Here is a 27,949-nt window from a genome sequence, read left to right as displayed (position 1 = left end):
CTTTTAAACCTCCTCACACCATCTTTCACAAAGACAATGTTATACTTAGTCGAGCCTTAATTTTTACCTAAAATAGCCTCTGACTTTCATCTGTCTTAAAAGATCACTTTGCCTTCCTTCTATCCTCTCCTCATGCAAGTAAGGAGGAAGAAAGGCTACACAGACTGGACCCAAAGAGGGCTCTCAGTTTTTATATCTCTAGATTGATAACATTTCAGCAAACTGACCAGCTTTTTGTTGGGTATATTGTACACAAATTGGGCTTAGCTGTAGCGAAACACACATTATCCAGATGGATAATTTTGGCAATTACCGAATGCTACAGATTAGCTGGAAAAGAGCCTCCGGATGGGCTAAGGGCTCACTTAGCTAGGGGCATGACCATTTCGACGGGGTGTCCCGGTGCAGGCTATTTGTGCAGCGGCCACCTGGTCGTCGATGCACACCTTTGTGAAACACTACTCTTTAGATTCCACCTCAGCACAAGGGCGTCTCTTTGCTCAGGCTGTTCTACATACTGTCCATGATTAAGATTAACTAGTACTCCCTCCTCCAAATTTATACTGCTTTGGGAATCTATCTAAGATGAGTGTTAGGGAGAATTCTCTGTTTATGCTGAATTTCCTAACCTAGTGAGTCCCCCAGCAGCTTTGCTGGATTTCTGGAGTTTGTTTTTTTCTCCTGCCAAGAGTGAGACTCTTTTTCTCCCACTCTTGGACATGATTTATGGTGTTCCTTTGATGTTAATGTGTTATATGGGCTATGGGGTCCTTTACTTCATAGGTTCTCATGTGTTTTTACTATGTGTGTTACACAGCACCCTCCATGCAGTGACAAAGGGGTGTCATAGTGACACCCCACCATAGACTCCATACCGTGGGACTGACTACTGTCTCCCAGGGCATGTCAAGTCACCATTGGCTTTACTAGTCCCAAATTATGAACAGAAACCAGTACAAACCATCATATTGTGGACGTACTGGTTGGGGCAATTCAATTGCCCCGGGGTCTGTTAGTCGAGGGGGCACGTCTCCGTCCCCCCGATCGAGTTTTGGCTGGTGGCAGTGGATACTACTTTTTATATTCGACCGCGAATATATCCCTATGGGATTTTCCCATTGTTCGAGGCTACCAACTTTAATTATTTAATTCTCATAGCCTCGAACATACCGCCGGTTTATTTATTTAATATTAATTCGCCGGTTGGTATTTTTTGCCAGGACTCGATTCTAAAATGGCGTTTGTGTTCTCTTCTGGGACTTCAACCCAAGTCGAGCCCTTTGTTCTGTCTTTTGGCGGGCTTCTCCACAGAAGCCTCCGAAAGTGGTTCCACTCTGTCTGGGTACCACAGGGGGTGTGGGAGGGGGTTTAGGCACCCTGGACTGAGTTACCTTGGTAACTCAAGTCGCACTCTTGTGTGATTGGCCCAAGTGGTGAGCCGGCCGGCTCACCACTTAGCATGTTTGATTGACAGCTAGGCTGAGTGAATGGGGGTGTGCTGCATAAAAGCAGAGCTTTGGGGACTGGAACTTCAGAAGTCGCCACATGACCTGAGAATCCGACGAGGGAGAAGCTGAGCCGACCTGCTACGACGACACCACCGGTGGAGCCCTGCAGAACCGGCTCACCACTTCCCGACGACAGAGAAGATCTCCCGGCTGGAGAGTCTTCTTCCCCTGACTGTTGGGCACAACCACTTTACCTTCTTTTCCTCGCATCCCAGGGCGTCGTGTGGTCGAATTGCCCGTGCCATGCACCCCGGAAACCGGATAGCCACTTACCACTGGACCGCGAACAAAAGGACCGCTCCTTTTAACTGAGAACTCCGCGGCTGGTTTCTTCCCTGGCAGTGCAACAGACTCCTGTCTTCCTCCCCGACGAGATCCTCTCTTCCTCCGGACAAAGCACCGACTTGCATCCGCTGCCAGGAACAACTGCCCCCGCTGGAGTATTCTCACCACTTTAAGGTACCGTGTCCGCCAGGCCTCCCTTTCTAAAGATTGCTACAAGGTAATAATAATCCCTTAACCTTCTGGACTGGGCTGGCCGCCTTGACCATCTAACTGGTCCCTTTCTTTTGGTCCAACTCTTTCTGAACCTTTTCGAGACTTTTCTGCACTTTTCAACCGTGTGACCTTGGACACATTTCGTTCTCATCCTCGTAAAGTGGATCCGGCTTTCTGAACTCTAACTTCACGGTTTGATTCTGCCTTCCTCTCTTGCTGTGTTCTGGTGAAAGTGTTGGGATCTGTTGCAATCTATGCTCTGCCTTTCTCTCCCTTTTAAACCGAATTATTAGAGTACCATCAGCGTTAAGTGCTCACCGCTGTCTGAAAATAAGTGGGGCTTCACTTAAGACTTGTCTAATATTCTTTTAAGGGAGTGTCTATCTCTTAGTGACCGTGTTTTTTAACTGCTTAATATTAGTGCCTGTGTGTTTTATTAGATGTGGTTTTAAATAAATTATTATATCTCTTTTACACCAAGCTCTGGTCAGTGTTTGCTTGTTCTACTGTGTTCCTTTTGACCTATTGTGAATACTCTGTATACTGCCTAACTCTTCTTGAGGGAAGTCTGACTGCTCAGCCACAGCTACCAAGTGAATCTGTGTGGTACAGACTGCTACCAAGTGGGTATACTGCCAAACACCTGTAGTCTTAAATCTTTTGCAGTGGTCCCAGAGGGAACTGCACAGGTTTCTGCCTAACAATGAGGAATACGTGGGAGGACACGATCCATTCAAAGAACCAGTTAGCAACTGTAACATTCTTTCAATTGGATGTTTCTCCCACATATTCCTCATCGACCCTCCGAGCCTACCCCGCCGTACAGTTTACGTCAATTGCACTCCGAATTCCTTGAGAGCGTGCAGTCTAGAAATACGCTTAATCAACTACTCAGCTTGGCGCGGCTTGAGCCATATATACTGCGGATGACGTTGACGCCTGACGGCAGCCCTCGAGGGACATCCATGCCGCGACCTCGAGTACATCGCCCCCTGGTGTGGACATTTATTTTCCGAAGCAGCAAAGCTGAAGATACGAATATCTAAGATGAGGAATACGTGGGAGGAAAATCCAATCGAAAGAACGTTACAGTTGGTAAATAACTTGTTCTTCTGTCCGCTGGCCTGACATTTTAATTTCTTTTTTCTTGTCCTTTATCTTCTGTCCCCGTTAATAAATCTGAGGGGTTTAGTTGCTAATTGGTTCATTTTGTAAGGTATTGTCCGATACTTTTCTTCTATACTTTCATTCGCAAGAGTCTGCTGTGACTGAAGAGTATCGGACTTCTGTACATTACCTGCTGGTAACATTGATGTTAAATTCTACAATGTGTATTATTGCTAATTGCCTTTAGCATTCTGGTGTTTGAAGGAATAAATGGTGCCCACCCAAGGATACTGAAATCAATGGTGAAAAGCTAAAGAGCCAGGAATTGCACTCTAAATTTGTTTGCCTGGATCACGTTTGTGAAAATCTGAAATGGGTCAAAGTTGGATATTGCCAGGCTCTGATTACCTCTTCTTATTACAAGTTTTTTGGTGAAACTGCACAATTAAACTCCCTCCTTAAACATCTGCAAAATCATTGAGTTGATATAAATATAAATACAAATGTCATAACTATATAGAGTAATATAATAGCTTGTGATGCAGCATCTTAAATTAGTTCTATATTATGTCTGCTTCACTGTTCACTCTGAGAATGTCCCCTCTTGGAATGGATTATTTTCTGTTCTTAAGATTGTCTTGCTATTTTTGCTTTTTATGGGCATCTCATTGCACTGGTGGTGGTTTAAAGCTGCAGCAGCCTTACCTTTGTTTCTCCCTTCTGGCAAGTGTTTACCATTATTAACATCAGTGCAATTATGCCCAATTGTGAACAATGCTTAATCACCATCTGACTGTGAGGAATTCGACCATCTACACGGTGGGAGTGCACTTGCCTGGGCTTTTTAAAAATGTTATATAAAATTGAATGATGGTAGATAAACCTCCGAAAAATGTGTAGGGCTAATCCGCACACATTGTCCTGTGTTCACCGCACAACAAACAAATAGAGCTGTGTACTCTGGGTGGACACTGCCTCTAGGACTCCCAATACCCCTCGCCCCAACGCACCCCCTTGCCATAATTAGTACATCAATGCATCTCAAAAGGGGCAGAGCAAAACCTTCCTCCTGTTATGGCCATCCTGATTAAATGATAAAGGCTCCATGTATCTGCCCTATCCTTTATTGGCTCTGGTGATGGGAGCTAAGCATACTGATGAGTTAATTCAAGCAGGCCCATGAGAGGCCTGGTCGCAGGGCTAACAAACAGGAAACCCCAACACCTTTGATATGCATCTGTGTCAACCTGAAGCCAGCTCTCACTTCTTAGTATCCAGGGCAGTGAAATGTCATGTCTGGGACAGCTGTTACAGTAGTCATCTCCGCAGGGGACCCCATTTAGAAAGTAAGAGTATGTGGTTTGGCGATGAACGAGTCTTGTCTGGCTGCAGCTTCAAGGGAGTCCTTCTGCTCCAGAGAGCTCAATTAACCAGAGAGACCCTTTGATCCACAACAGACAGGAATATGGGTGGGACTTAGTAGTACATGTTTTCACCGCTTTACCTTTCTTGTTGCAAAGCACTCTGGTTATAACATTACGCATGCAGGAGATTGTTGCTGGGGATCCAGGATTGGTTTATAAGGTAGGCTTTGCCTACACCAATCACTGGGGCTCATTTGTCTTTAAAAGAGGGTTGAACCCCTCATTTGGCAGATCATCTGAAGATTTTGCAAGGAGTAACCAGAAGAACTAATTTGGACCCTGGCTGAAAGTACAGTCTGCCTTGCAGCTTCCACCAGTGAAGGAAGGCCAGGATTTCCAAAGAGGGAAGCAAGATGCCTCCCCTAAACATCTCTCAGGGAACAGAGGGAGATACTGAATCCAGACGCCCCTCTAGCAGCTCCAGAACCTGTACCCACCCAACACACAGCGTGCCCTGCAAGCAAGCTTCCTAGGTGGCAAGTGCCAGAGGGTCTCTGAACCAAACCAAGGAAAGTGCCAGAGGGTCTCTGAACCAAACCAAGGACAAGGCAGTTGCCTGCAACACTCTCCACATCTTTGGCTGTCTGCCTTAAAGGACAGTGAAGAAGCTAGGAGGAGTGCATCAACCAGTGTGCACCTTTAAAGGATATTGTAGATCCCCTCAAGCTGCAACCGACTGCCCTGCTGACTGGTGTGCCACAGTCGTTAATGTCGTCTGAGATGCCTCAATAAGTGCTTCAGACCTGCCAACTAGCACAACTATTCCTGACCCCGAGCCACAGTGTAGGCAAGCCTGCAGCCATCTGTCCAGCCTTGCTCGCCAAACTAGCTGCCGCCTGATACCCGCAGCTATCGCCCATCTTGAACTCTGTCGCAGAAGCTGCAAAGCGCCCTCAAACCGACTTAACCCCGTTGAGCACCAAGAACTTTTACAAGCACAAGGTGCATTGTGGTTCTGTCCCCCCTGGTCCTTTTCTGAAGGCCCCTAGTGACATTTTACGACCAATCGCTCCCTTTGTGCTCAAACCAATGACTTAACCAACTACCCTCCTGTCAGTATTGTCAGTATCCAGAGTGCATCCCCTTTCCTTCTTGAAACTGTCCTCTGCATTCCTTTACAGGGTGGGTTGTATTTTGTAGTGTGCTGGAACTGTCTGTTGTGATAATCAAAAGTAGGTATTTTTATACAACCTTGACTGGACAGTCCCTTTTATCATTGGGTAATTGTATTTTTGCTGTGTTGCAACTAACCAACGGTCCACAACCTTGCAGAGATGAACCTGCTGTTCTGTCCACGTAGCCAAAATTGGACAAGGTTTATAATTGACTTTTGTTTGCAATCTGTTCAGATCCCTTCTGGTGTACTAGAGGTGTGGGGCTGATTGATGGTTTAGAAACTGATATTCATCACTGGAGCACTGGTGCCCCGGAAGTTGATTTGTCACACTGACAATACATAATGTCCTAACATCGGGAAAATGACAGCAAGACAGCAACCTTTAAGGTGGATGCATGTGCTGGCATGTTTTGTGGTGATGTCCCCTACTTGGCCCTTCAGGTATGCATGGGTTGACTGAACTTGTCCTTGGCACCTGCTAAGTGATGTGGGGCACATGGTGGTTTGGGGGAGCATCTCCATGACTTCTCAGAATCTATCCTTCTTTAGAACGCTGTTTGTATGAAGCAGGAGATTGCTACATGGCATCTACAACTGCTGCTGTCCTTTTGAGGAATCTGACTGAATTTTATACTATACAGAGATGTGTGGGCCTTGGTATAGTGAGGATGTGTGATACTTTATTGTATGTACTGCAGCAGCCTACCAAGGTGCAACCTGCTCATGACAAGTTATCGCTCTTGCACAGGATGAGCAGCACATTTAGAGATAGGATCTACCCATGCATGTCCAAGATTTATGACTGGTCTGCAAAGTAAGAGAAGCTGGAGAAGCATGGAAACGTGTGTGCATGACCAATAGCTAAAATAGGATTACCACTCTCCGCTGCAAGTCCTTATGTAAAGCCTAGCCCAAGGGGAGGGAAGAAATTCCTATAAAAGCTGGTCCAGGGTCAGTCTGGTGGGACTATGAACTCGCAGTGCTGTCAGATGAGTTATGGGGTGCAGTAGGAAGAAAGTGAACAGTAGATGATGGTAACGTTCAGATGTTGGAAAGAGGCAGTTTGGGAAGAAATGAGGGTTGGGGGAGAGCAGGGTCTCGGAAACCCTGTGCAGATGCATGGGGTTCCATGCGTTTATCCCCACAAAAATATCGGCATACAAAAATATTGCCATATTTTTGTGGCAATATTAAGGCATGGAACCTGCGGGGGACACCCCCCCCTGCTAAAACCCCCCAAAATTATCCCCCCCAAATATATTGCCTATGGTTGTTCCAGACAACCATATATACGCCGATATTTTTGGTGGGGATAATATGTAGTGATACCATGCAGGGAGAGTCTCAAACAGAGGGTGAGTCAATAAAAGCCTATTTGCTTTTGGGGAGAAGTGGGCGGAAGAAAGGGAATGTGCTGGGATGTTGAGGAGGCTAGCCCAGTAAGCTGGAGTGTCCGAGATGCCATCAGCAGTAAACCTAGTGAACAAGAAAGCAGTTAAAACATACAATACATTTAAAAGCAGTTAATAGATATTTTTCAGCAATAGTGTAGGTCATACAAAACAGGTTTATCAATAGAAAATGCAGCACACATTTCCAGTAAAAGGATTCATTTACAGCAAATTCATACACCTAATAAAAGCCAACACTGCTTGTCTGTCTGTAACATTATGGATATTTAAACATCTCATCCATATATGTTAATAATCATGTGCAGTAATACCAGACGTTAATTTACCTAGGAGAATCCTCTTACGGTCAGTCAACATATTACAGTGTAGCACCAGATGTTTAATTGTTTCAATTCGGGCTTCCTCGTTGCAAAATCTACAGCCACTATCAGTCTGAGTGATTGCATTTCTCCTAATTAAAATCTCTTCAGTTAATAGCAAGTTACAATGAAGCATTAATGAAATAGTTCTGTTAAAAACGGTTAGGAAATTACATTATTAAGAGAACGCCCTCAGTCTTTTGTGCTCATGTGATAGATGTTTGATAGAGTGATAGGAGGGGAACGTCTCCGTAGTAACAACCCAATCGTTATCAAAAAGAGCCTTTTTACTTTGTCTGGATTCTCAATTGTTTTCTCATCCATACAGATTCCATCCATATGGATTCACATTTCGCTCCCAATGACAATAATACGTGTGCACTCACTATTTCATAATACTCCCATATCCTCACATAAAGAATTGGAGCTCGCAGGGATCATTTTGGATAATAGCAGTAACAAATGCCATTGGACATGTGCACGTAGAGAAGATATACCCAGCTCAAAGCTGAGGCCAGCTAGTGGGATGGTGTTGGGGACCTTCAATATTCGACACCACAGCATGGCCTCAATCTGATCTAATATTTTTAATATGGAATCATCATATAATTCAAGGCCATATATAAGTTTAGGCAGTATTTTACCCTCAAAAGATCAGAGCCTGTTTAAGTGAAACTCGACCAAATTTTTCATCAATCCTTAGTGATTGATTTTTTAAGCAATGTTGCTTTTTGTAACAAGATCTCACGAATATTTCTCATTTCAGGTTGGGCACTCAAATGAAATCCCAGATAAATAATGGTCCTAATGGCAGTTTTTCCACTGTCCAGGACAGACTGTCTTATTATCTCCCCTTCGAATTAGCCAAGAGCCTAGTTTTGTTAGGGTTAATTAATAACTCATTTTCTTTGGCATAATGGAGAAGGTAGAAATGAGTCTTTGCAGTCCAATGTGTCATTGAGCAGCAGGAAATCCGCTAAAGCTATCCAAGACACTTTGCAAGCACTGACTCTCAAGGTAATCGGGCCCACTTCTGAAAGACAATCAGCCACATACAAAACATACATTAAAAATGCAAGGAGCTAAGACACATCCCTGCCTTAAACCAACGTGGGAGCATATTCTTTTCGGCATGTCCCCTTCTTTATTTAACCAAATTCGAATACCTGAATTGTCATCTAAACATATTGCAAGCCTCAATAGTCCTTGCGGAAACCCCCAACAGTCCAACTTCGCCCATGATCTATTCCGATTTACTTGGTTGAAGGCTGCCGAGTGGTCGATTGCAACCTGCAGGATCTAACCAAGCTGCTTCCTGAAGTGCCCTCACAATTGGGCCATTTTGAATAGCCTTTACGGAAACCAGTCTGGAATGTATTCAGCCTGTGTATGGTTGTAGCACATTTCTCCAAGTGACTTAGCAAAAGTGAGGCAATCATCTTAGTCAGTGTCTGTTAAGGGAATTGGTCGATACTTTTTAGGGTCAGATCTGCAACATTTCTTAAATATTGGAACACTATTAGCAGTGACCCATGAATCTGGAAAATCTCTAGTGTTGTATACTTTCAAATAGCACCAATTTGGTGTTATTTGTGAGTCCATTCGGGCCCGGTGCTCTGGATTATTTCCTAATGTAAGATAATTTAGTCTCTAAATCAACCACTAGTGCCTTGATTTTTGTAATCTCTATATGTGTATTGTGCTTTACTGAAGCCAACTCTTCATTATACGTTTTTACAAATTTTATCTGCCTAAACATAGAGCTGGATCTAATTCGATTGACCACTTCTGCAATTAAATCATCAAAGTGTTGAACATTAAAAACCTGTAGTTTCCAGTCTAAAGATCTGGTTTGCATAATTAGGTTCAAGTCTGAGTTCAAGATTCCAATGTTAAACTCAGACCACCGGATGGCATTGCCTACACAATTAGATATTAAATGTGCAATCAATCCGACCCGTTCCCTGGTGGTTATAAAGATGTTAAATTTGGCTTTTAAAATGCATTTAATATACTATGAGCACTCCAATTATTCCTAAGAACTTTAAAATGAGTACAGCAACTTATAAAACAATCCACAAAAATATAATCTAAAATCGACAAACGTTCACCTCTGTGCCATGTAGACTGATTAGTTTCATTGCCCTGGGTTATTCAATTTAAAGCATAGAGCCCTTAGGCTTCCACAGCCAGACACCAGCTCCTTCCTGCGTGTGATTTGAAAATGTTGGGGTAGCATATCTGTGGAAATATCCCAAAGTTCATTACCAAAGTCTGGGAAAGAGCAATTTGAATTAAGTTCGCCTGCTATGATAACCCTGCCATTAGGTTTCAAAGTTAACCATGAATGTACAAAGTCAGCAGTGGTCGTTTAAAAAAGAAAAAATGAATAAAAAAACATTAAGGTCCACCCCCCCCCCTTGTGCCAACAGACATTAAGGACTAGGAGGTTTAACTGCAAATATTGCGATGCTAAAGAAATTGACATAACTCCAAAAGGGGAGTCACTGTTCTTTGATGTTACAACCTGGTGGTGCAAAGATACTCAGATTGGTGACGCGCAAGGAAGATTGGTCCACCTGTGAGGAAGAGTGTGTCATCATTAGGTCAGAATGAGTTCCAACATTTAACCTGGAAGGAATATTGCATGAATCAGCCACAGTTGAGGGAAGGATGGAGTCCATAAAGGGAGTTTCATGAATAGTCCGAGTTAAAAATCCGTAGTTCCGGGGTTGATGACCCCTCTGTTCGGCGTTCTGCAATCAGTGGAGACATAACCAGTGCGGAAAAGTTCTTATAAAGTCCACCATTACTCGTAAATTCTGTTACAGTAAACTTTGCAGGTTTTTCCAGAAGGGAATTATTCTTTTTCTGGTCGTTTTCCCAATGTTTGCCTTTGTCGACTTCAAGGGAGAGCGAATAATGTTAGACTGAGTTTCTATCCCACTGACAGCTGGGTGCACAATCGGGAGTGTAATAGAACGATTCCCCAGCCGTAAGAGTTAGAATCCTATCAGTTTTATTTGTGACCAAACCATTTGATGATTGGGAGGGGGGATGGAGCGGCAGAGGATTTTAATTTCCATTGGGATTGTAGTGTTGGATAAGATAATGGTACAGGAGAAAGTCAGTTATTCTGTGACCTGCAATAAGCGAGTGAATTGAGTTAGGCTTTCGTATATTAAATTTGCGACGTGACTTCTTTCCATGAGTCGAGGTCCCGAATCCAGAAACTCCTGACTTTATTCCATTCAAGTTGTTCGAACATACAGGAGCAATAGTTTTTTTTTTTAAAATGTTTTTATTAACTTGTTCACACAACAAAACAATACAAACCAAACAAGCAGTACAACCTTCAACCATTTCCATATACATCCATAATTTCTAGTCGCTGCTTCCCATTCCCTCCCCCACTTCTATAGCGTCTGCCAGGTCTTCAATTGACCTAAACAGCTTGGCTATCAATAGTTTCCAGGCCATCAGGGACTCCGTCTCCACCTCCCCCACCTGCGTTTCTAGCCTCTTGCCACACCATGGTTTCTGCCTCGGCTCATTTTTGTAAATCTCGCCACCACACCTCCACCTTTGGCATATGGCAGGTCTTCCAACCCATGGCAATTCTCCTTTTTGTAAGCACATAAGCCAGGTCCTTCAATTTACTCACATGCTTAAGCTTCCGTGATCTTGGGAACCCCCCCAACAAACAGGCCCACAATGTGTCCACTGCGATCTTAACCCCTTTTTTCTCCAGTTTCTCTTTTACTGCACCCCAGAAATGTTCTATGACCGGGTATGACCAGAACATGTGAACCATGCCCGCGTTCTCCTCATCGCATTTTGGGCATGCCTGCCGTCCTGCATTCTCAAACCTCGATATCCTCCAAGGTGTCATGTATGGCCTATGCGTAACATAAAGTTGTATCTGTTTCAGTCTCGCTTTCCTAGACACCTTCTTATGATACCCCTGCACCCGTTCCCACATCCCATCCTCCATCGGGGCACCAACTTCTGTTTCCCAGTCCATCCTGAACTGTGTGACTTCCTTCCCCACTTTAGACATCAACATTTCATATATTCTGGAAACATCATGACCCCCTTCTGTTATGTCATATATCGTATCTATGGTGGCATCTGGTTCTTCCTCCAGCACTGTTTCAGGCCATATTCTCTTAATTCGCTGCACCATTCTGTAATATGTAATGTACTGACCTTCGTGCAACCCAGTTTCTTCTTGCAAATCCTTGAAAGTAATACTAGAGCCCTCCCGCCAGATGTCTCCCATTGTTGCCACCCCAACCGGTTCCCAGTGGCTTCTGATTGTCATTCTTAGCTGCACATCTGCCCCCGTTAATACAACCAGTGGCACCTGCGGGGAACATGAGGACAGGTTCTCCATCATCTGGCATGCCCTACGCCATATATTCCACCCTAAAAGCAGCATTTTAGGGCGCCCCATCATTTCCGCCCTGGGTGCCCACATCATTTCCTTCAAGTAAAATGGTGCACAATCACGCCGGAACAGCCTAGATTCCGAGGTTTCCTCATCAGAAAGCCATTTGGCGACATATTGCAATTGGCTTGCTACATAATACCTCATAATTGGGCAGTTTTATCCCACCTTTGTCATGGAAATTCTGTAGCTTCCATAACGCCACTCCATTTCGCGTGCCATGCCACAAAAAATCCCTACACATGCTATTCAGTTTGGTAAAGAACTTCTTAGGAATCAGGTACGGTATATTCCCAAAGTAGTGCAAAAGCCTTGGCAGAACCACCATCTTTAGCATTGCTCCCCGGCCCATCATTGCAAAGGGTAACCTGGCCCAGAATTGCATGCACTTCTCAATTTTTGTAATAGCTACTTCTGTATTGCACCTATGCTCCCCTTCCACATTATGGTATACAGGAGCAATAGTTGTTTTATACAAAACCTGGGCAGAAATTGCTCCCACTCTTAAAGTGGCAACAGTCCTTTCTTCTTGGCAGTTTGCTGGTTGGTTGACTTTAACCAGCTGACGAGGCTCCAGGAGCATGATTGCACTTGAGCTGCATGCAATATGGGACTAAAATTTCTAATTGATCCTTGATGCCAGATTGGCTTCTAAGTCCCTTGCTTATGGTCAAGATGGTACACAAACAGAAATAAAAAAGAGAACAAAAGGAAAGGACTTTCTTTTTAGCTTAGGCTAGAGTTTCCAGCAGAGCAATGTTTTGAAGAGGGTACCTAGATCAAAGGGAGGAAAATCCCTGCAGTCTCTAGGACACCAAGCCTAGCTCCTTTCTGGATTTTGCAAGTCTTGTAGAGTGGTGCAATTACATTGATAGGTCGACCGGAAGACGCTCGCCAGAGTCACAAAGGTCCATGAGTCCAGGAGGAAGGTGCAGGGGGGACACCCCGAGACCTTGTGCCGCGGCCTGCAGATTGAAACACTTATCAGCACACTTGGCGGCTGCTTCGCGGAAAGAACCGCAGATGTAAGCAGCACAGCTGAGTAGGAGGAGCTCCAGAGCAAGCGAAGGGAGACTGTGCAGGACTGCAGACTGAAACACTTAGCAGTACACTTCACCATCTATTCTCGCTTCAATATTTTCGTCGTTTCCAATACCTTGTACATATTAAAGAAGTCAGATTCTGGTATGTCCCAGCAACCACTTCAGAATAAGTGAACCAAGAGCATCTGCTGCTTTCTAATCCCCCCTCATCTGCCTCATGAACACCAATAATGCCCAATTTTGTACGTGAGATCGCTGGCTAATAGCGGAGGACAGGATACTCGGGTGAGGGGTCAGTGTTCCTTTTAAGCAAGCTGCTGTGAGGTAATGGCTACTGGCCTAATAAGTGTCTTGAACCGCTTGATTAGATGTTCCTTGCACTGAAGTCCTGTTAAGCATTGAAGGAGACAACCAGCTTGTCTTGTGTGTAGGTATTAGATAATCCAGCCACTGCTATCCTATGCCCAGGTAAACGCACCATTTTCCAGATGTTGCCATTTTATGACCCGGTACTACCATTATGGCAGTGCCTGGCAAATGCCTATAAAAAAGGCCAAAACTGTTGGCTTCCTAAGGCTTATTTTGTACTGGTACGGTGGGCTTTAAAAAAATAATAAAAATAAAATAAAAGGATTTGGCAGCACAAATTGCACCACAATTTAGCGGCATGTACATGAGCTGTTCCTTAAAGTATGTTTGGGCACTCGGTTTTCCTTTTATCCAGCTAACCTGTTGGGCTGTTTCCAACTAACTGCCTGTGAAAGTGTTTGATATTGCTAGGCCATCTCTACGCTTGATTGACCCGTTGTTGGACTACTTTTTACTTCATTCCATCTGTACTCTTGCAGTAGTTCTTCCTTCTACACTACTTGTGGGTGCACACAAGTTAGGCCATTTTATTTATTTGATGTCATCCCTAATTTGTTTAAGCTGCCCTGGTAACCTCCTCACTTCAATGTCGTTTTAATGTTGTGCTGCGTGACCTTCAGTGTTCTTGCCCAGCCTTTTTATCAGCCGAAAAGCTGCAGCTCTCTGGTGAGTCCAGTGTTACACTGAATGCTAATGTGGCAGGTCTGGTTATTCCATTACAGAATAGGGGCAGGTTTTGTGGACATTGCTGCCTGTTGAATTACCTATGGCGAGACCACCTTTTTTGCTTTACGCTGTATTATACCAGGCAAAATATATGCAGTATTGTATAACAATTTCTGTAGTAATTCAGTAGATTTGCTAATTATTTTGACTGTGGCTAGTGGTCTTCGGTTCAGTTTGAGTGTGCTGGTCACGCCTTGAATGTGTTTGTGGTGGTGTCAAATGTGTCTGCATTATATATCACACAGGTTTTTAAAATAAAATTCAATCTGTTTATTAATTTTTATCTTGAATATATCGTCCCTTTTTTCATAACATTAGAAATGTACATCTGGAAAAGGACCCTTAACACGACAATACAAGATGCAATCTATTCTGCTACTGGTATCCATATATTTGTTGCATAAGCCCTTCCTTTGGGTGGCGAGGATACAGCTGTTGGAAGCCATACTTCAGCTTTGTACATCACTCGCTGGCCCCCCCTGCAAGGACCTTCTTTGATATTGTTGTCTCCTTCTAGATTCTCTCTCTGTTGTGAAATATATCGGTCTGTTTATGCTTGCGGTAGGAAAAACTCACCAGGCACCTTATTTGACTAGCATATTGGGTTGAATCTGCCACCATCCTGTGGATATGGGCCCATCAACTACAAGAGAAACGTTAATTGTGTGGACTTTACGCAGAGCTTGTTTGCAATCGGAATTGATGTCCCTTCTTTTGCTTACGTACAGCTGCTGATTTCTTTCTTTTTTGTTTTTCACATTTCTGCTGTACTTCTATTGTCTAGATGTTGCCCTGTTGCATTTTATCGAGGTTGATTTCGGTCGGAATAATACAAAACACATCAATCGATGTTAAGTGCTGTTTGATGAGCACTAGCAATGTCTCATTACACGATTGCTCCTGTAATGTAGTTGTGTCTTGGAACAATACAGGTTAAGGGAGACCATTTGATTCAAACCACCAACCCCCTCCTCCCTGTAGACCCACCCATGAAACCTGCTGAGTAACTGTCGCAGTATGGTAGTGGGTGCTTGTTTATTTCAGCTTTATTAAGACTAGTCTGTGCACAGACCAAATAATTCCCAATGTTTTGGGAATGTCTCGCTACTAGGATTTATCATGCTGGACTTTATTTTCAGTTAAGTTGAGTATCGCTTGTTAGAAATAAAATGTATGTTTGTTTGGCTTCAGTGTGATTAGATGAGGTTTTGTTCTGTAGCCTCAAAAGGTTTATTGGCCATTTTGAAGTTTTGTCTTACAGTGCTTGTTATTGATTGATTTTAAAAGCAAGAAACTGGTGATTTGAAGGAATGGTCAGTGTCATAAGAAATCTGTTTTATTATTGCTTGTCTAACATCTGCCCTGTTCATTATTATTCTAGAGAACAAGTTCCTGCTGCCACCAGACCGTGGTTCTGGCGAGGAAGAGGAGGAGGAGAGCCTGGCTGGAAAGCCAGTGGAGTATGTCAATGAGAAGGGAGTGAAGAAAACTGGAATGTTTATCTACCAGGTCCCAGCCAAGCCTACTGTGTACTTTATCAAGTTCACCGATGACTTTCATATTTATGTCTACGACTTGGTCAAAACATACTGAATGGAGGAGGCATGAGAGAAAAACGGGTCACAAGGCCTTTACTATTCATTCAAAGAGCTTGACTTCGGAAAAAAAGACACATCTGTCATAGTCTAAACCAGGGGCTTCTCCAAGGTTTGTGATAGTACATTGTGGCTTCCTTTTTTTGATCCCTGTTCCAATTATATTCTGTGGCAATGACTCCGAGTTGTGCGAGTCTTCCAAGAGCCTGTGCTCCAGAAACCTTTCGGTAAGGTTTTGGATACTTGGGTGTGTTGGCTTGAATAATACTGAATTATTTGGAGCCACACCTCTCGCTCATTTGGGATGCATCGGTCACCTACATTTTACATGCAGGAAACTAACATCCTCATAACTGCTGTAAGATTGGATAATTGAGTTTATTCGGCTGCCTTTTGTGAATGGCCCATTGCTTGAGTATCCTTTTCAGCAGATGAATGTTGGCTGTGGCATCATCCTACATTCCCCAGAAACACAACTGTATGTTTCACTAACTAAAATAATTAAATGCTTTATGCAATCCCTGATTTTGTTTGTGAAACCCACACAAAACAGTAACTCCATGTGGCTTTTATACCATCTATAATGTCAGCAGGTCCTAAGCACAGGCTGTGTGTAAGGTGCAGTCCTTGGAATTCTGCAATGTTATTTCGAGGTCGAGACTAGCAATGAGAGTCTGGTGTTTTATACTGTACATTGTGTGTCTGTCTCTCTCTAAACGCCGGGCATCCTATTAGACAGCCAGCTTCTTAATCGGAAGCTTGTCCACCTCTGAAACGTTTGTGGACTTGGAGTTTTATTTTTCAAATATTGAACGTAGTTGGTAGTGCACGAGCTCACCTTTTTAGCAAGTGTAAACAATTTCATTGTTTCTACTGAAACGAGTGGCAGCAGTATAAAAAGTGTCTTTAAGCACTGGCCTATTTATTCATTCAAGTACAAAAAAACAAAACAACAAAAAAGTCTCAGGCACCAAAATAGTTCAATGTTTTTTCACCATAGAAGTATGGCTGAGAAAAAAGGATATTATTTATTCATCTTCGTCATGATTAAACATCCACTGTTACGCAATAAATGGAAAATTGGGTGATAACCCCATTGAGGCTACTAATCCCTGGGTGGAAAGAAACCTGTGTGAGGAGGAATTGGAAATTAATACGAGCCAGCATTTTGTTGTGGTAGCTGTGAAAATGTTTGTTTGAACATTTGTAGGAAGGACAGCCAAGCTAAAGATTTGCTGCCACCAGCAATCATTGTATTACCATAAAACGTAAGTTGACATACCACAGGAAATGTCTCCCTCAAGGCACTGGGTATTGGCACAGGATGTCTTGTTTTCTCTTCTAGTTCTGAAGAAAACCTGTTCTGCATGCCTCTTTATATTTAATCTGTTGAGTCTCCTAAGCCAGTCGTCCAAAGATCCATTTCCTTTTGGAGATATCGGCTTTTATATATAGCTAGACCTGTTCTAAATAAGTTAAAAAAACAAAATGCATGCATCAAGGGTATCAGAAGCTTGACTACAAAGCCAGCATGTTAGTCAGAGTAAAGGTGTGTATCATTGGTCCAAGATAACCGCAGTATGCAGTGTTCACAAAGATTGTCCTGCAACCTTTGTGCAAACTGAGCATGTCCTTCAGAAAGTAAACTTCCATGATCTTGTGAAATTGTTAAGTGCCCAAATGGGAGACCCTGGCGAAAATCTATGGGGAAGCTTTCATCTAATTGGCCAATTATTTCACTCAAAATTAAACCCAATTGCTCCCAGGAGACTTGTGATATTGTGACCTTCACCCATCTCATTGTTTTTAGACGTATATGTGGAAGAGCCCTGTTGTCTATGGAGATTGAAACTAGGCCAGGGCTGCGCTTTGCACGCACAGCAGACCATCATCTGCAAAGTGTGGTTTGGGTAGAGCAATGCTTTCATTTATTTCTGAAAGTGATGTTAATTGGGCAAATCAGTATTGCTTGATACAAAGGTCTTAACGCTCCACTTTGTAGTAGAACACATGTGCATCTGAATGGGAGTTCAGTGTTTGTTATACAACTATTTCCATCCTTTGAGCATCTAACAAATCCCCCTCTCCACATCAGCATCCATAATACAGATGAGACATGGGGATTATTTTATTTTCTTTAATCCGAAAGCTCGCCTTGCGGGTCCATTTCCTCCTGCCCCTATTTGAAATTGGTTTGGTTCCGAAGTGACCTTAAGGTGAATTGTGGGAGATGCAATAGAAGCTGTACAGTTGAGGAAGATTATACGTTTTCCAACATTTTGGAAGAGAACTGGGTAAAACCAAATTAACTTGACCAATAAACTATGAACTCCCTCACTGCTGCAACACATTTTGTAGGGGTGGGGGTTGTTGTATTGGTTTGATACTAATCGTTTTCTTGGTCAGTCATCTTTGGTCTTGGAATGGAGTTTCTTTTTTTTTAAACCCCTTTTTCGCTCTTGTTTATTCATAAATATATTTGCACATTTTGTCACTATGTTGGGCGAAGCTCCTGGTTTGACCTGCTTCCTCTTCCTTATTTGTACTATCTTCCTATTTCGTATTAGTTTAGAGCTGCTTACTTTACCCATGCCAAGAACTGTTTTAGTTTTGCCTCGATAGTGTTAATGATTGCTGCCTAGTCAATTGTAGGTATTGCATACTGCCCGGCCACCTTTTTATGGTTTTTGTGTATAGATAGAACTGTCTTCTAAGAGTGTAGCATTGCTAATGCCTGCATTGCAATGGCCTGTTTGGTAGCTATTTGCTGTGAGGTCTGGTTGTGAAAGCACCTGAAGCTTGAATTGACGTTGATGCATCACGTGTGGTTCAGTGGCTTTATTTTAGCAGTGAAAGTTTGATCCCGTTTGCAAAGACCCAGATCTTGGACTACCGATTGTTTTCATTGAGCCATCTGATTTAAACCACCACCTCTGCCAAAGTACTGCTGACTGGCCCACGCTGGTCTTTGATACTTAACCGATGCTTGCTATGGACTGAAGTTTTGCAAGCTGAACATTGAGAAGTCTGATATTGTCAAGTTATCTAAAGTATTTGTAATTCATTCCCTTTACTGTTTCCCAGAGTGCCATGAACACTGGTATCGTTGTTTGGGTGGATTCACACTGACTTGTCCTTTTCATACCTGTTTCTGCACATGTACAGTAGTATTCCCTTCAGTTGGTGCACCCTTTCCATCTTTGTGAACGTTTTCTTGCAGTGTGTTGATGCTTTGTTAGATCAGCCAAGACTTGCAATTAAAACAGTTTTTTTTTTTAAATTTAAATAAAGTCTATGCATTTTTTGTTTCAACGAACATAGTTTGCTTGTTCGGAACAGAATTGACGTAGAAAGTCGGTCATCATCCTCAAAGACGTTTTTATCTCTATACTTTCTGGATCCTGCTCTGTGGAGCACTGGAATCTCAGCCATGAGACTTATCGTTTTGTGTTTCAAAACAATGTTTAATAACTTGCAATATTCCTTGCTTTTGCATTACTGAAATTCTACTCCATACATTTCCTAATAGTGCAGGGATTGAAATTAAGATTGGGTAAACGGGAGCTAAAAGCAGTTTCTGGGTATCCTGCATTAACAAATGACCAGGAGCTAACACTGGGGAATGAGAAGTTCATACACTTCGTTCAGGAAAGTAAAGGTGTAATATGGGAACAATGCTTATGCATTCACACTAATGAATAGTACATTTTCCAAAAATCACAGATCTTGTTTTTATTGAATTTCATTGTACTCAACAATCACAAATATTTATTGGAAAATAGACCACATGAGGTAAAGTAGCATTTTATAATCTACTACAATGCTAAGTCAGTTTTATCTGAATCTAGCTTTTCACCATATATAATTATATTTGGAAACCTGTCAACTACACATCTATTCCATTGACAAAGTGAATACAAGTGGGCAGGACCGGGCACTGATGTGTGCAGGTGCAGTGATCCTCTTCACACTAGCCTTCTTTTTCTTTTGTGATTGCTAGGGAAGTGTATGAGCAGTCTGACAAAGGGTGCTGCGTAAAGACAGCAGGAAATTGTGTCTGTTGATTTCACTATTAGCACCTGCCTTGCTGCTAGGGGGGCCAGGTTTGTAGCTTTTATGCCATCCTGCTCGGTCTCTCTCCTCCAAGCCCCCGTACAGGTTCCCATAACAGACATCCATATCTGTTTCAGACACCGCAAATAAATCTGACCACATTTCAGACGCCGGAGAACATGCTTCCAAAGACTCCTCAACGGCCCTCTCCACTACCTCGAAAATGGGGGAACTCATTAAGAAACATGTGCCAGACACACTCCTAAAGTCCAAGACGTCAACATTCTCTACTTCCCAGGCCAGGGACCCTTCGCACTCTTTCAGGGGCCATGCATCACAACCAGCCTGCTACTATAGAGGGTGCCCCTCGCATACAAGACACCCCTGTTCCCTAGCTCCACTGAATGGACCACAGAAAGAATTGACAGGATAATGTGGAGAATGCCATGCTTGGACTTCCTTCACTGCCACCCTGATCAACCTTCTAGTCTTAAAGGGCCCTCACAAAGGGATGCAGCTAAAAGTCAACCAGCTGCCAAGATTGCTTGCTTAGACGCCTCACAGCCCAGCACCTCACATGATGCTTCTCGGGATCTCTACTTTATTGACACATCAGGATCTCAAGATCCTGGTTCTCAAGGGGACCAATATTATGGTGACCAGTACTATGATGCTGACATCTGTCATCCAATCCCCGGACCATCATGACCAGTTTGTAGCTGATTCCCTGGTAGATAACAAGTTCCAGTATAATGAGTTCCTTCTAAAAGCTGCAGAACATTTTTGACACAAGTGCCCCAGGTGGATAAGGACTTTGTGAAGTACATCCTTGGGGACAAAAAGTCAGCGGCACAATTACCCTCCTGCAGTCTATTCAAAGACTCATTCAGCCTTCCTTACTTATTCCTAACCTTACAAGGGCAGTCAACCCCGTATTGAAAGAATGTTCAGGCCAGTCCTCTCTGACCCTTTGTACATCAGCGGTCAATTAAAACCTGACTCTCTCGTTGTAACTACCTCAAGAAAAAGGGCGGGTACACATCTAGCCTCTGCTGAGGCCCCTCCTGATAAGGAGAGTAAAAATATGTATACATTAGGCAGGAAAGTGTCTTCCTTGGCTGCCTACCAGGCAAGAATTGCCAATAACACCACCCTCTTGGCAAGTTAAAATTGCCATAAGTGTAACAAATTGAGACAGTCCCAGAGCTGTTGAAATCACAGATCCTAAACAGAGTGGCTGAGGGTAAGCAAGTGGCCAACTGCATCCTAAAGAATAACCTGGATGCTGCTGATAATGCTGGCAGAATAATAGCAGAGGGCACTCTTATCAAACACTATGCATGGTTAAGACAATCTGGCTTTAAGCTCGAAACACAAGCCAGCCTACTCAATATGCCAATTGACCCAAATGCTCTGTTTGGTAAGGCGCTCGAGGACTCTCATAAAAGCGCAAAAGAGGAATACGGCACACTAAAGTCGCTTGGGCAATTGTCTAACAAACCCTTTGTGCAAAGAGGTGCTTTAAACACAAGGTGTTTTCATGGACAAAATTCATCAACGCTCCTCTAATTATAGTCAGAGTTGACAAACATCATCTTGGGGTTCCTCGCAAGGACAGTCGTCCCCTCAGAACTTTCAAAGGGTCTACAAAAGGTCTAGAGCAAGAGGTAGGGCCACCTCAGTCAGAGGCTCCACCCTTTCCTCCTCCCTACCCACCCACCGAAACAATGACGTCCCACTCCGGGTCCCCTCCCATGCCTCTCCAGTAGGAGGTCTCATTCCACAATTTACCCACGCATTGGAGGGGGATCATCTCAGACAAGTGGGTAATAGCCACCATGGCATGCAGTTACTGTATAGAGCTCATACAAAGACCATCCAACCACCCGCCAAGACAAAGGAAGGCGATGCAGGAAGAATGCATACTGCTGGAGGCGGTCAGAGCACTGATGGAGAAAGAAGCTATAGAGATCGTCCCAGCAAACCGGGTATCTATTTAACGCACTTTCTTGTACCTAACACCTAACAATGCTCCCAGTCCACACCGGCGCCCCACGAACACATATGACAAGCCACAAAAGTTTTGCATGACCACTCTGCAGAAGGTAATCCCCTCATTTTAGAACAAGGGGACTACATGGCAACATTGGATATGAATGATGCATACTTTCATATTTCAATGTAACCAGTGCACAGTAAATGGCTGTGCTTCAAAATAGCGGGACAACACTACCAGTTCAAAGTGCTCCCCTTTGGCATAGCCTCGGCTACAAGGGTATTCACCAAAGCGCTTGCGGTAGTGGCAGCGCACTTACACAGAGAATCGATCCCAGTGTACCCTTATCTGGATGACTGGCTGATAACAGGGAAGTCACCCCAAATTTGCAGGCACAACATCCAAATATCTATCGACCTATTCCAATTGGGGTTTTCAATCAACGAGAAAAAATCAAGTCTCGTCCCCAGCCAAACAAAGCAATTTCTGGGAGCGAGCATAAAATCAAGGGAGGGAATAGTCTTCCCCTCAGAACATGTTGCTGCAAATACCTCACTATCTAGCCAGTAGGCAAATAACTGTACGCAAGGAAATGCGCCTACTCAGGATGATGGCTTCATGCATTTTAGTTACACGCGCACTGCTGCGCATGCGCCCAATGCAGGAGTGGTTAGCAAAACAATGGCCTCAGGCAAGCGATCAGTGGGAAGATCTAGTGGTTGTTTTGATAATCCTAGCACAAGCACTTCGCTGATGGTCCAAGGAAAGTGTGTTAAAAGGAAAACCCTTTTACAATCCACCAGTTCAAGCAATACTTACAACAGACGCCTCGCTCTCCGTTTGGGGAGCCCATTACCTTCACCCCACAGTGCATGGCCAGTTGACACACACCACAGCCCAAAACCACATCAACCTTTAGAGCTACTAGCAGTCCTCAAAGCCCTACAACCTTTTCAACTGCATCTAGCAGGCCAAACAGTGCAGATCCCCACAGACAGCACCACTGCCATGTTTTACATAAACAAGCAGGGAGGCACACACTCTCCAAGTCTGTTTAGGCTATCCCAACAATTTTGGAAGTGGGCACTCAAGCGGAACATGTTCCTAGTCTCTCAACACGTTTCAGGGGAACTCAATGCTCTAGCGGACACTCGAAGCAGAAACTCTCTACAAAAGGAACATGAGTGGCAACTCAACAGAAACATTCTAAACAAAATCTCAGTGGAATTATCCTCCTTTAGACTTGTTCACCACAAACCGAAACGCACAATGCCCAGGCTTCACATCCAGGTTTCCCCAACCTAACCTCTATCCAAGGGGAACGTTCTGTTGATGAACTGGTCAGGGAAATGTGCTTACGTCACCCCCAAACCTACCACCCCTCGACCGGATAGTGCACAAAATGTACTAGGAACACGTCAATCTAATCACGATCGCCTGATGTGGGCAAAACAACCATGGTTTCCACATGTGCTCAAACTGGCGGAGGGCATAACGATCCAACTCCCGTGCCTCTACAACAAGCTATCCCAGCACGACGGGAACAACATTCCATCCACAGTCTATGAACTTGGCAGCCTGGCTCCTGAAGTGATAGAGTTCTGTCATTTAAAATTACCCCAAAGGTGTATGGATATCCTGAAAGAGACACTTAAACCCAACACCAGGCACTGCCACTTTAACAAGTGGAAACGATTTGCGATATGGAGCCTGTCATGAGCTTTAAATCCATTTAAATGCTCCCCAGCAAACATTCTTCACTACATGCCCTATCTACTAGACTCTGGCCTAGTATCTTAATCTGTCAAAGTTCACCTAGCGCCTTTGTCATTGAACACCACTTCTCAAAACAAGGTGTCTTGGTGGAAACTCCCTGTTATCAAGACTTTCGTGGAGGGAGTAAAGGGACTTTACTCTCCCATTTCCAACCCGCCACCAGGTTGGGATCTTAATGTTGTACTCTCAAAGCTCATGGGTTCCCCCTTTGAGCCTATGCACACATCCAGCCTCAAACACCTAACCTACAAGACCTCTTTCCTAGTAGCCATCACCTTGATAAGATGGGTTAGTGAGCTACAAACATTGTCAGTGGAAGACCTTCTCTGTGTTATACACAAGGAGACATCCTAGGTTTTCACCTAAATTCATATCCAGGTTCCATGTTAACCAGTTAATTGAACTACCCACTTTTTTCCAAAATCCATCTAACTCGGTTGAGAGGAGCCTCTATACGCTAGATGTAACTATGTGAACAAGACAAAACCTCTAAGAAAGGCAGAGCAACGTGTCTCCATAGCACCTGGCAGTGAGGTTGATCACATTTCAAAGAACACCATCTCCAAATGGATAGTTAAGTGCATACAGCTATTCTACTCTCTATCAAAGAAAACCTTGCCTTTCACACCGAGCTCACTCTACCAGAGGTACAGGAGCTACTTTGGCATTTATTGCAAAGGTCCCTCTAGACGCCATTTGGAAAGTAGCTACTTGGAGTTCCATACACACCTTTTACTCAGTATTACTGCATTGACACAATCTAAAGCAGATTCACAGGTGGGACAAGCAGTGCTAAAAGATCTATTTGCTGCTGTACCTTCTCACAACCCACCTCTTTCTCCAGATACTGCTTGCTAATCTATGCATAGCTTGTGATCTAAGCAGATCCATAAGCCTCAGAAGAGATACTTTACTCATCGTAATAGTATTGCTGATGCTTGTATGTGCTTAGATTCAAATGCGCCCGCCCTTCCTCCCATCTTAGAGTAGAAGGTGCATAGATGTCTTTCTGGCTTTATCGCTTTTTATCTGCTTTATTACATCTGTACTTGTGCCACGCTTCATGCTACCTCATGTCAGAACAAAACAATCTGAGAGACCTCGACGCGTGAAGTACCATGGGTACAGTGGACGTCACGTCACACTAGGGATAGTATTACTGGCACGCCCTGTCAACGTCCTTTTTCCAGTTTTGAAAACAACTGTAATACTCTGCAGCTTCCACTAGATGTCGGCCTATGCATATATGCATAGCATGTGAATCTAAGTAGATACAAGCATCAGAAATACGATTACGGTGAGTAATGTATCATATATATATATATTTTTTTTCTGATGCTTGTTAATCTGCTTAGAATCACATGCTGTGCATATGGTCCGACATCCAGTGGTAACCGCAGAGTATTGCATCTTGTCTTTCGGGGACCGAAAGGGGACGTCGGCATAGGCGTGTCTGTAACACTATCCCTATCATGACGTGTAGTGTACCCAAAATCCCTCACGCGCCTAGGTCCCTCAGATTGTTTTTTTTCCACCCAGATAACTGGTCGCCCTATAGCAGAGCTTTATAAGAGACATTGTTTATCTTTATACCGACTTTGACGGTTATTTCCCCATCAGTCACTTCGACAGCGATCCAAGCAACTTCGGCGAAGACTGCAGGAAGTTTCTACGGCGGTGTATTTCAGCACATGAGATCCGGCGGCTGAGCCATCCACGTGGCTGGGCCCTCTGGCCGGCCTACACAGTAGGGAGAGTGGGGTTGGGGTGGCCATATCTTTTGTTATGTGTCTCCTCTTCCACCTCTTTGCCCTCTAGGTCTGTTCATCTTTGTCTATACCTTTCACTATGGAAAGGACAGCATTTAGGTTCTGCCCTAAGTGTAGTGTCGGGTACCTGTGGAAAGACGAGCACAGTACGTGTAATTCTTGTCTACTCCTAGATCACGACGAGAAGCGGTGTGCGGCTTGTAAGCTCCTTCGGCCTAGGACCCTTAAGGAACGCTGTGTAAAGCGGTGGGCCGCGTACGGTAGGAAGCGGGCTGAACCCTGTCCCCCTCCCCCCCACCGCCACACCCACCGAAAGTGACTGGGGCACGGATGATGACCAGACATCCATGTCGGATGTCATCGACCTTGAGGTGGACGCTTCTAGGTCCGCCACACTCGTCCCCAACCCCTCTAGGCCTAACTTAAGTCTTGCTTTGGGGGAAAACACCCGGCTACAAGGGCGTACAGAAACCACACACTAAGCACACAACCTCATCACCAATTTCGACGGTTCCGTCAAAAGGTGAAAGCGCCAACAGGACCACCGAAAATGTTGACGCAATCCTCTGATCTGGTAGATCAGCAGCCTTCCCCGCATCCGCAGCAGCGTCTTGCTACTGGGCACTCCAGAGCTAAGGGCGCTACCTCTAAATCTGGTTTGGACGCTGAAGCGCGATCATACGACGCTCCGGCGCCCCGGTAGGCCCCAAACATACTCCTAGGCCTCCTAGCCTTTCCGCAGGCGGTAAATCTACTGCTGACCCGCTGACTCACACCGATTTGGTGGAGATTGAGGACAGTATTGCGAGGATTACTTCGGCGGTTGGGCTGACGCCTAAGACACAGTTGAAATGCATGGAGCGTGCCGCGGACACGCCATGGCGCCCCAGTACTCGCGACACCTACGAGGACAGTCCGGCGCCTCTATCCAATACCCTTGGGGACAAATTTCGACGCCAATAAGAACAAGGCAGCGTTTTTCCACCTTTTCTCCCCTCTGGTTCATCTAAGTGGACCAGGGAAAAGTTCAAAGGATGCATGGACTGTCTAGAAAGGATTGTCTCGCGTTCAGAGCATCCTTCCCCTAAGAAATCTCGTGAAGACCCCTCTTTGGTGTCGGCTTCACGTTTCCATGAAGATCTTGACTTTCAAGACCATTCGGCTTCCGTTCACCATGAAGATGTGGTCTAGATGGATATTTACCAAGACATCTATGACTAGGAAGAAGACCCTTCCTTCCTGGAAGACTACTCTGATGACCAGGCGGATGCCATGGGCAACTGGGACTAAAAGCCTTTCAGACTCCACTACAAGGGATGAGAGTTTTGGTTCTGACAGACAGCACCACAGCCATGTATGACCTAAACAAACAAGGGGGCACACACTCTCCAGGGCTATCCAAGCTGTCCCAAAACATTTGGATGTGGGCTCTCAAACACAAGATGTTTCTGTTGTCCCAACACGTTCCAGCGGAACTCAATCTTCTGGCAGATGTGCTCAGCAGAGATTTCCTACTGCCCGTAGAATACGAATGGTGTCTGCACGAAGACATCGTCTCCAACGTCTTGGCAGAATGGGGCTTCCCAGAGCTCGACCTGTTTGCAACACAGGAGAACGCCCAATGCCAAGACTACGCCTCCAGGTACCCCCAGAACCACTCCAAGGGGAACGGACTCTGGATAACACGGTCAGGTAAATTTGTCTACGCTCCCTCCCCTCCCCCCCCGACTCCCCTACTCAACTAGACAGTGCACAAGATGCACCAGGAACCAGTCACCATGATATTGGTGGGCCCGCCACCCCGGTTCACTCATCTAATAGAAATGTCCCTCTCCCCACCAGTAAAACTATCCTGCCCGTACAACATGTTGTCTCAGGACAGGGGGGGACCCTACACCCATGCCCACAAACACTAAATTTAGCAGCCTGGCTCCTAAGGTCATAGAGTTTGGACACCTACAGCTCTCTCAGAGATGCATGGACATACTCAGGGAAGCTAGGAAACCTAACACCCGATATTGCTATTCCAGTAAATGGAAACGCTTTGTCATCTGGTGTCAATCCCATCGATTGCTCACCCACACACATTGTGCTGTACCTAACCCATTTATTAGACACAGGACTGGTCTTCAATTCCCTAAAGGTTCATCTTGCTGCTCTATGCTCTCTCAGCCTACACCACGTCACAACAAAAAGTGTCATGGTGGAAAATACCAGTTAAGACCTTTATGGAAGGGGTTAAGAGAATCCATCCCCCCATTTCTCATCCAACTCCTGGATGGGATCTAAATGTGCTTTCCGCAGACTCATGGGATCTCCCTTTGAGCCAATGCATAAAGCAAGTCTAAAAGACCTTGCTTACAAGACGGCGTTCTTGGTGGCTATCACTTCTATTAGAAGGGTTAGCGAACTACAGGCCCTTTCTGTCCTAGACCCTTTTGTTACAGTCCACAGGGATAAGGTAGTTCTGCGCACTCATCCCAGATTTGCGCCTAAATTCATCTCTAAGTTCCATGTGAACCTATCGAACGAACTACCCACTTTCTTCCAGAATCCCACGAGCATGGCCGAAAGAAGCCTACGCACACTAGATGTGCGTAGGGCAGTCATGTTCTACCTGGAAAGAACGAAACCACTGAGGAAAACTAACCAATTTTTTCGTTTCAGTGGCAGCTGGCAGAGCAGGGGATCCTGTCTCTAAATCCGCTATCTCAAGGTGGATTGTCAAATGCATCACACTGTGTTAC

At 44.4% G+C, this 27,949-nt stretch overlaps 1 protein-coding gene across 1 annotated transcript in view; it reads left to right on the top strand.

Annotated features, from left to right (window-relative positions):
* LOC138569997 (spindlin-1-like) overlaps positions 1-18,920 on the top strand; it is a 117,907-nt gene extending 98,987 nt beyond the window's left edge. Inside the window, exon 5 of the mRNA XM_069648513.1 lies at positions 15,395-18,920. Coding sequence (XP_069504614.1) covers positions 15,395-15,606 — 212 coding nt within the window. The 3' untranslated portion in view covers positions 15,607-18,920. The remainder of the gene's footprint in view (positions 1-15,394) is intronic.
* The last annotated feature ends 9,029 nt before the right edge of the window (positions 18,921-27,949 follow it).

The sequence above is a fragment of the Ambystoma mexicanum genome, chromosome 1p (genome assembly GCF_040938575.1).
Source record: "Ambystoma mexicanum isolate Mex_15411 chromosome 1p, UKY_AmexF1_1, whole genome shotgun sequence".
Classification (NCBI taxonomy): domain Eukaryota; kingdom Metazoa; phylum Chordata; class Amphibia; order Caudata; family Ambystomatidae; genus Ambystoma; species Ambystoma mexicanum.
Note: the sequence above shows the minus strand (reverse complement) of the source record. Positions and strands in the feature narration are given on the sequence as shown.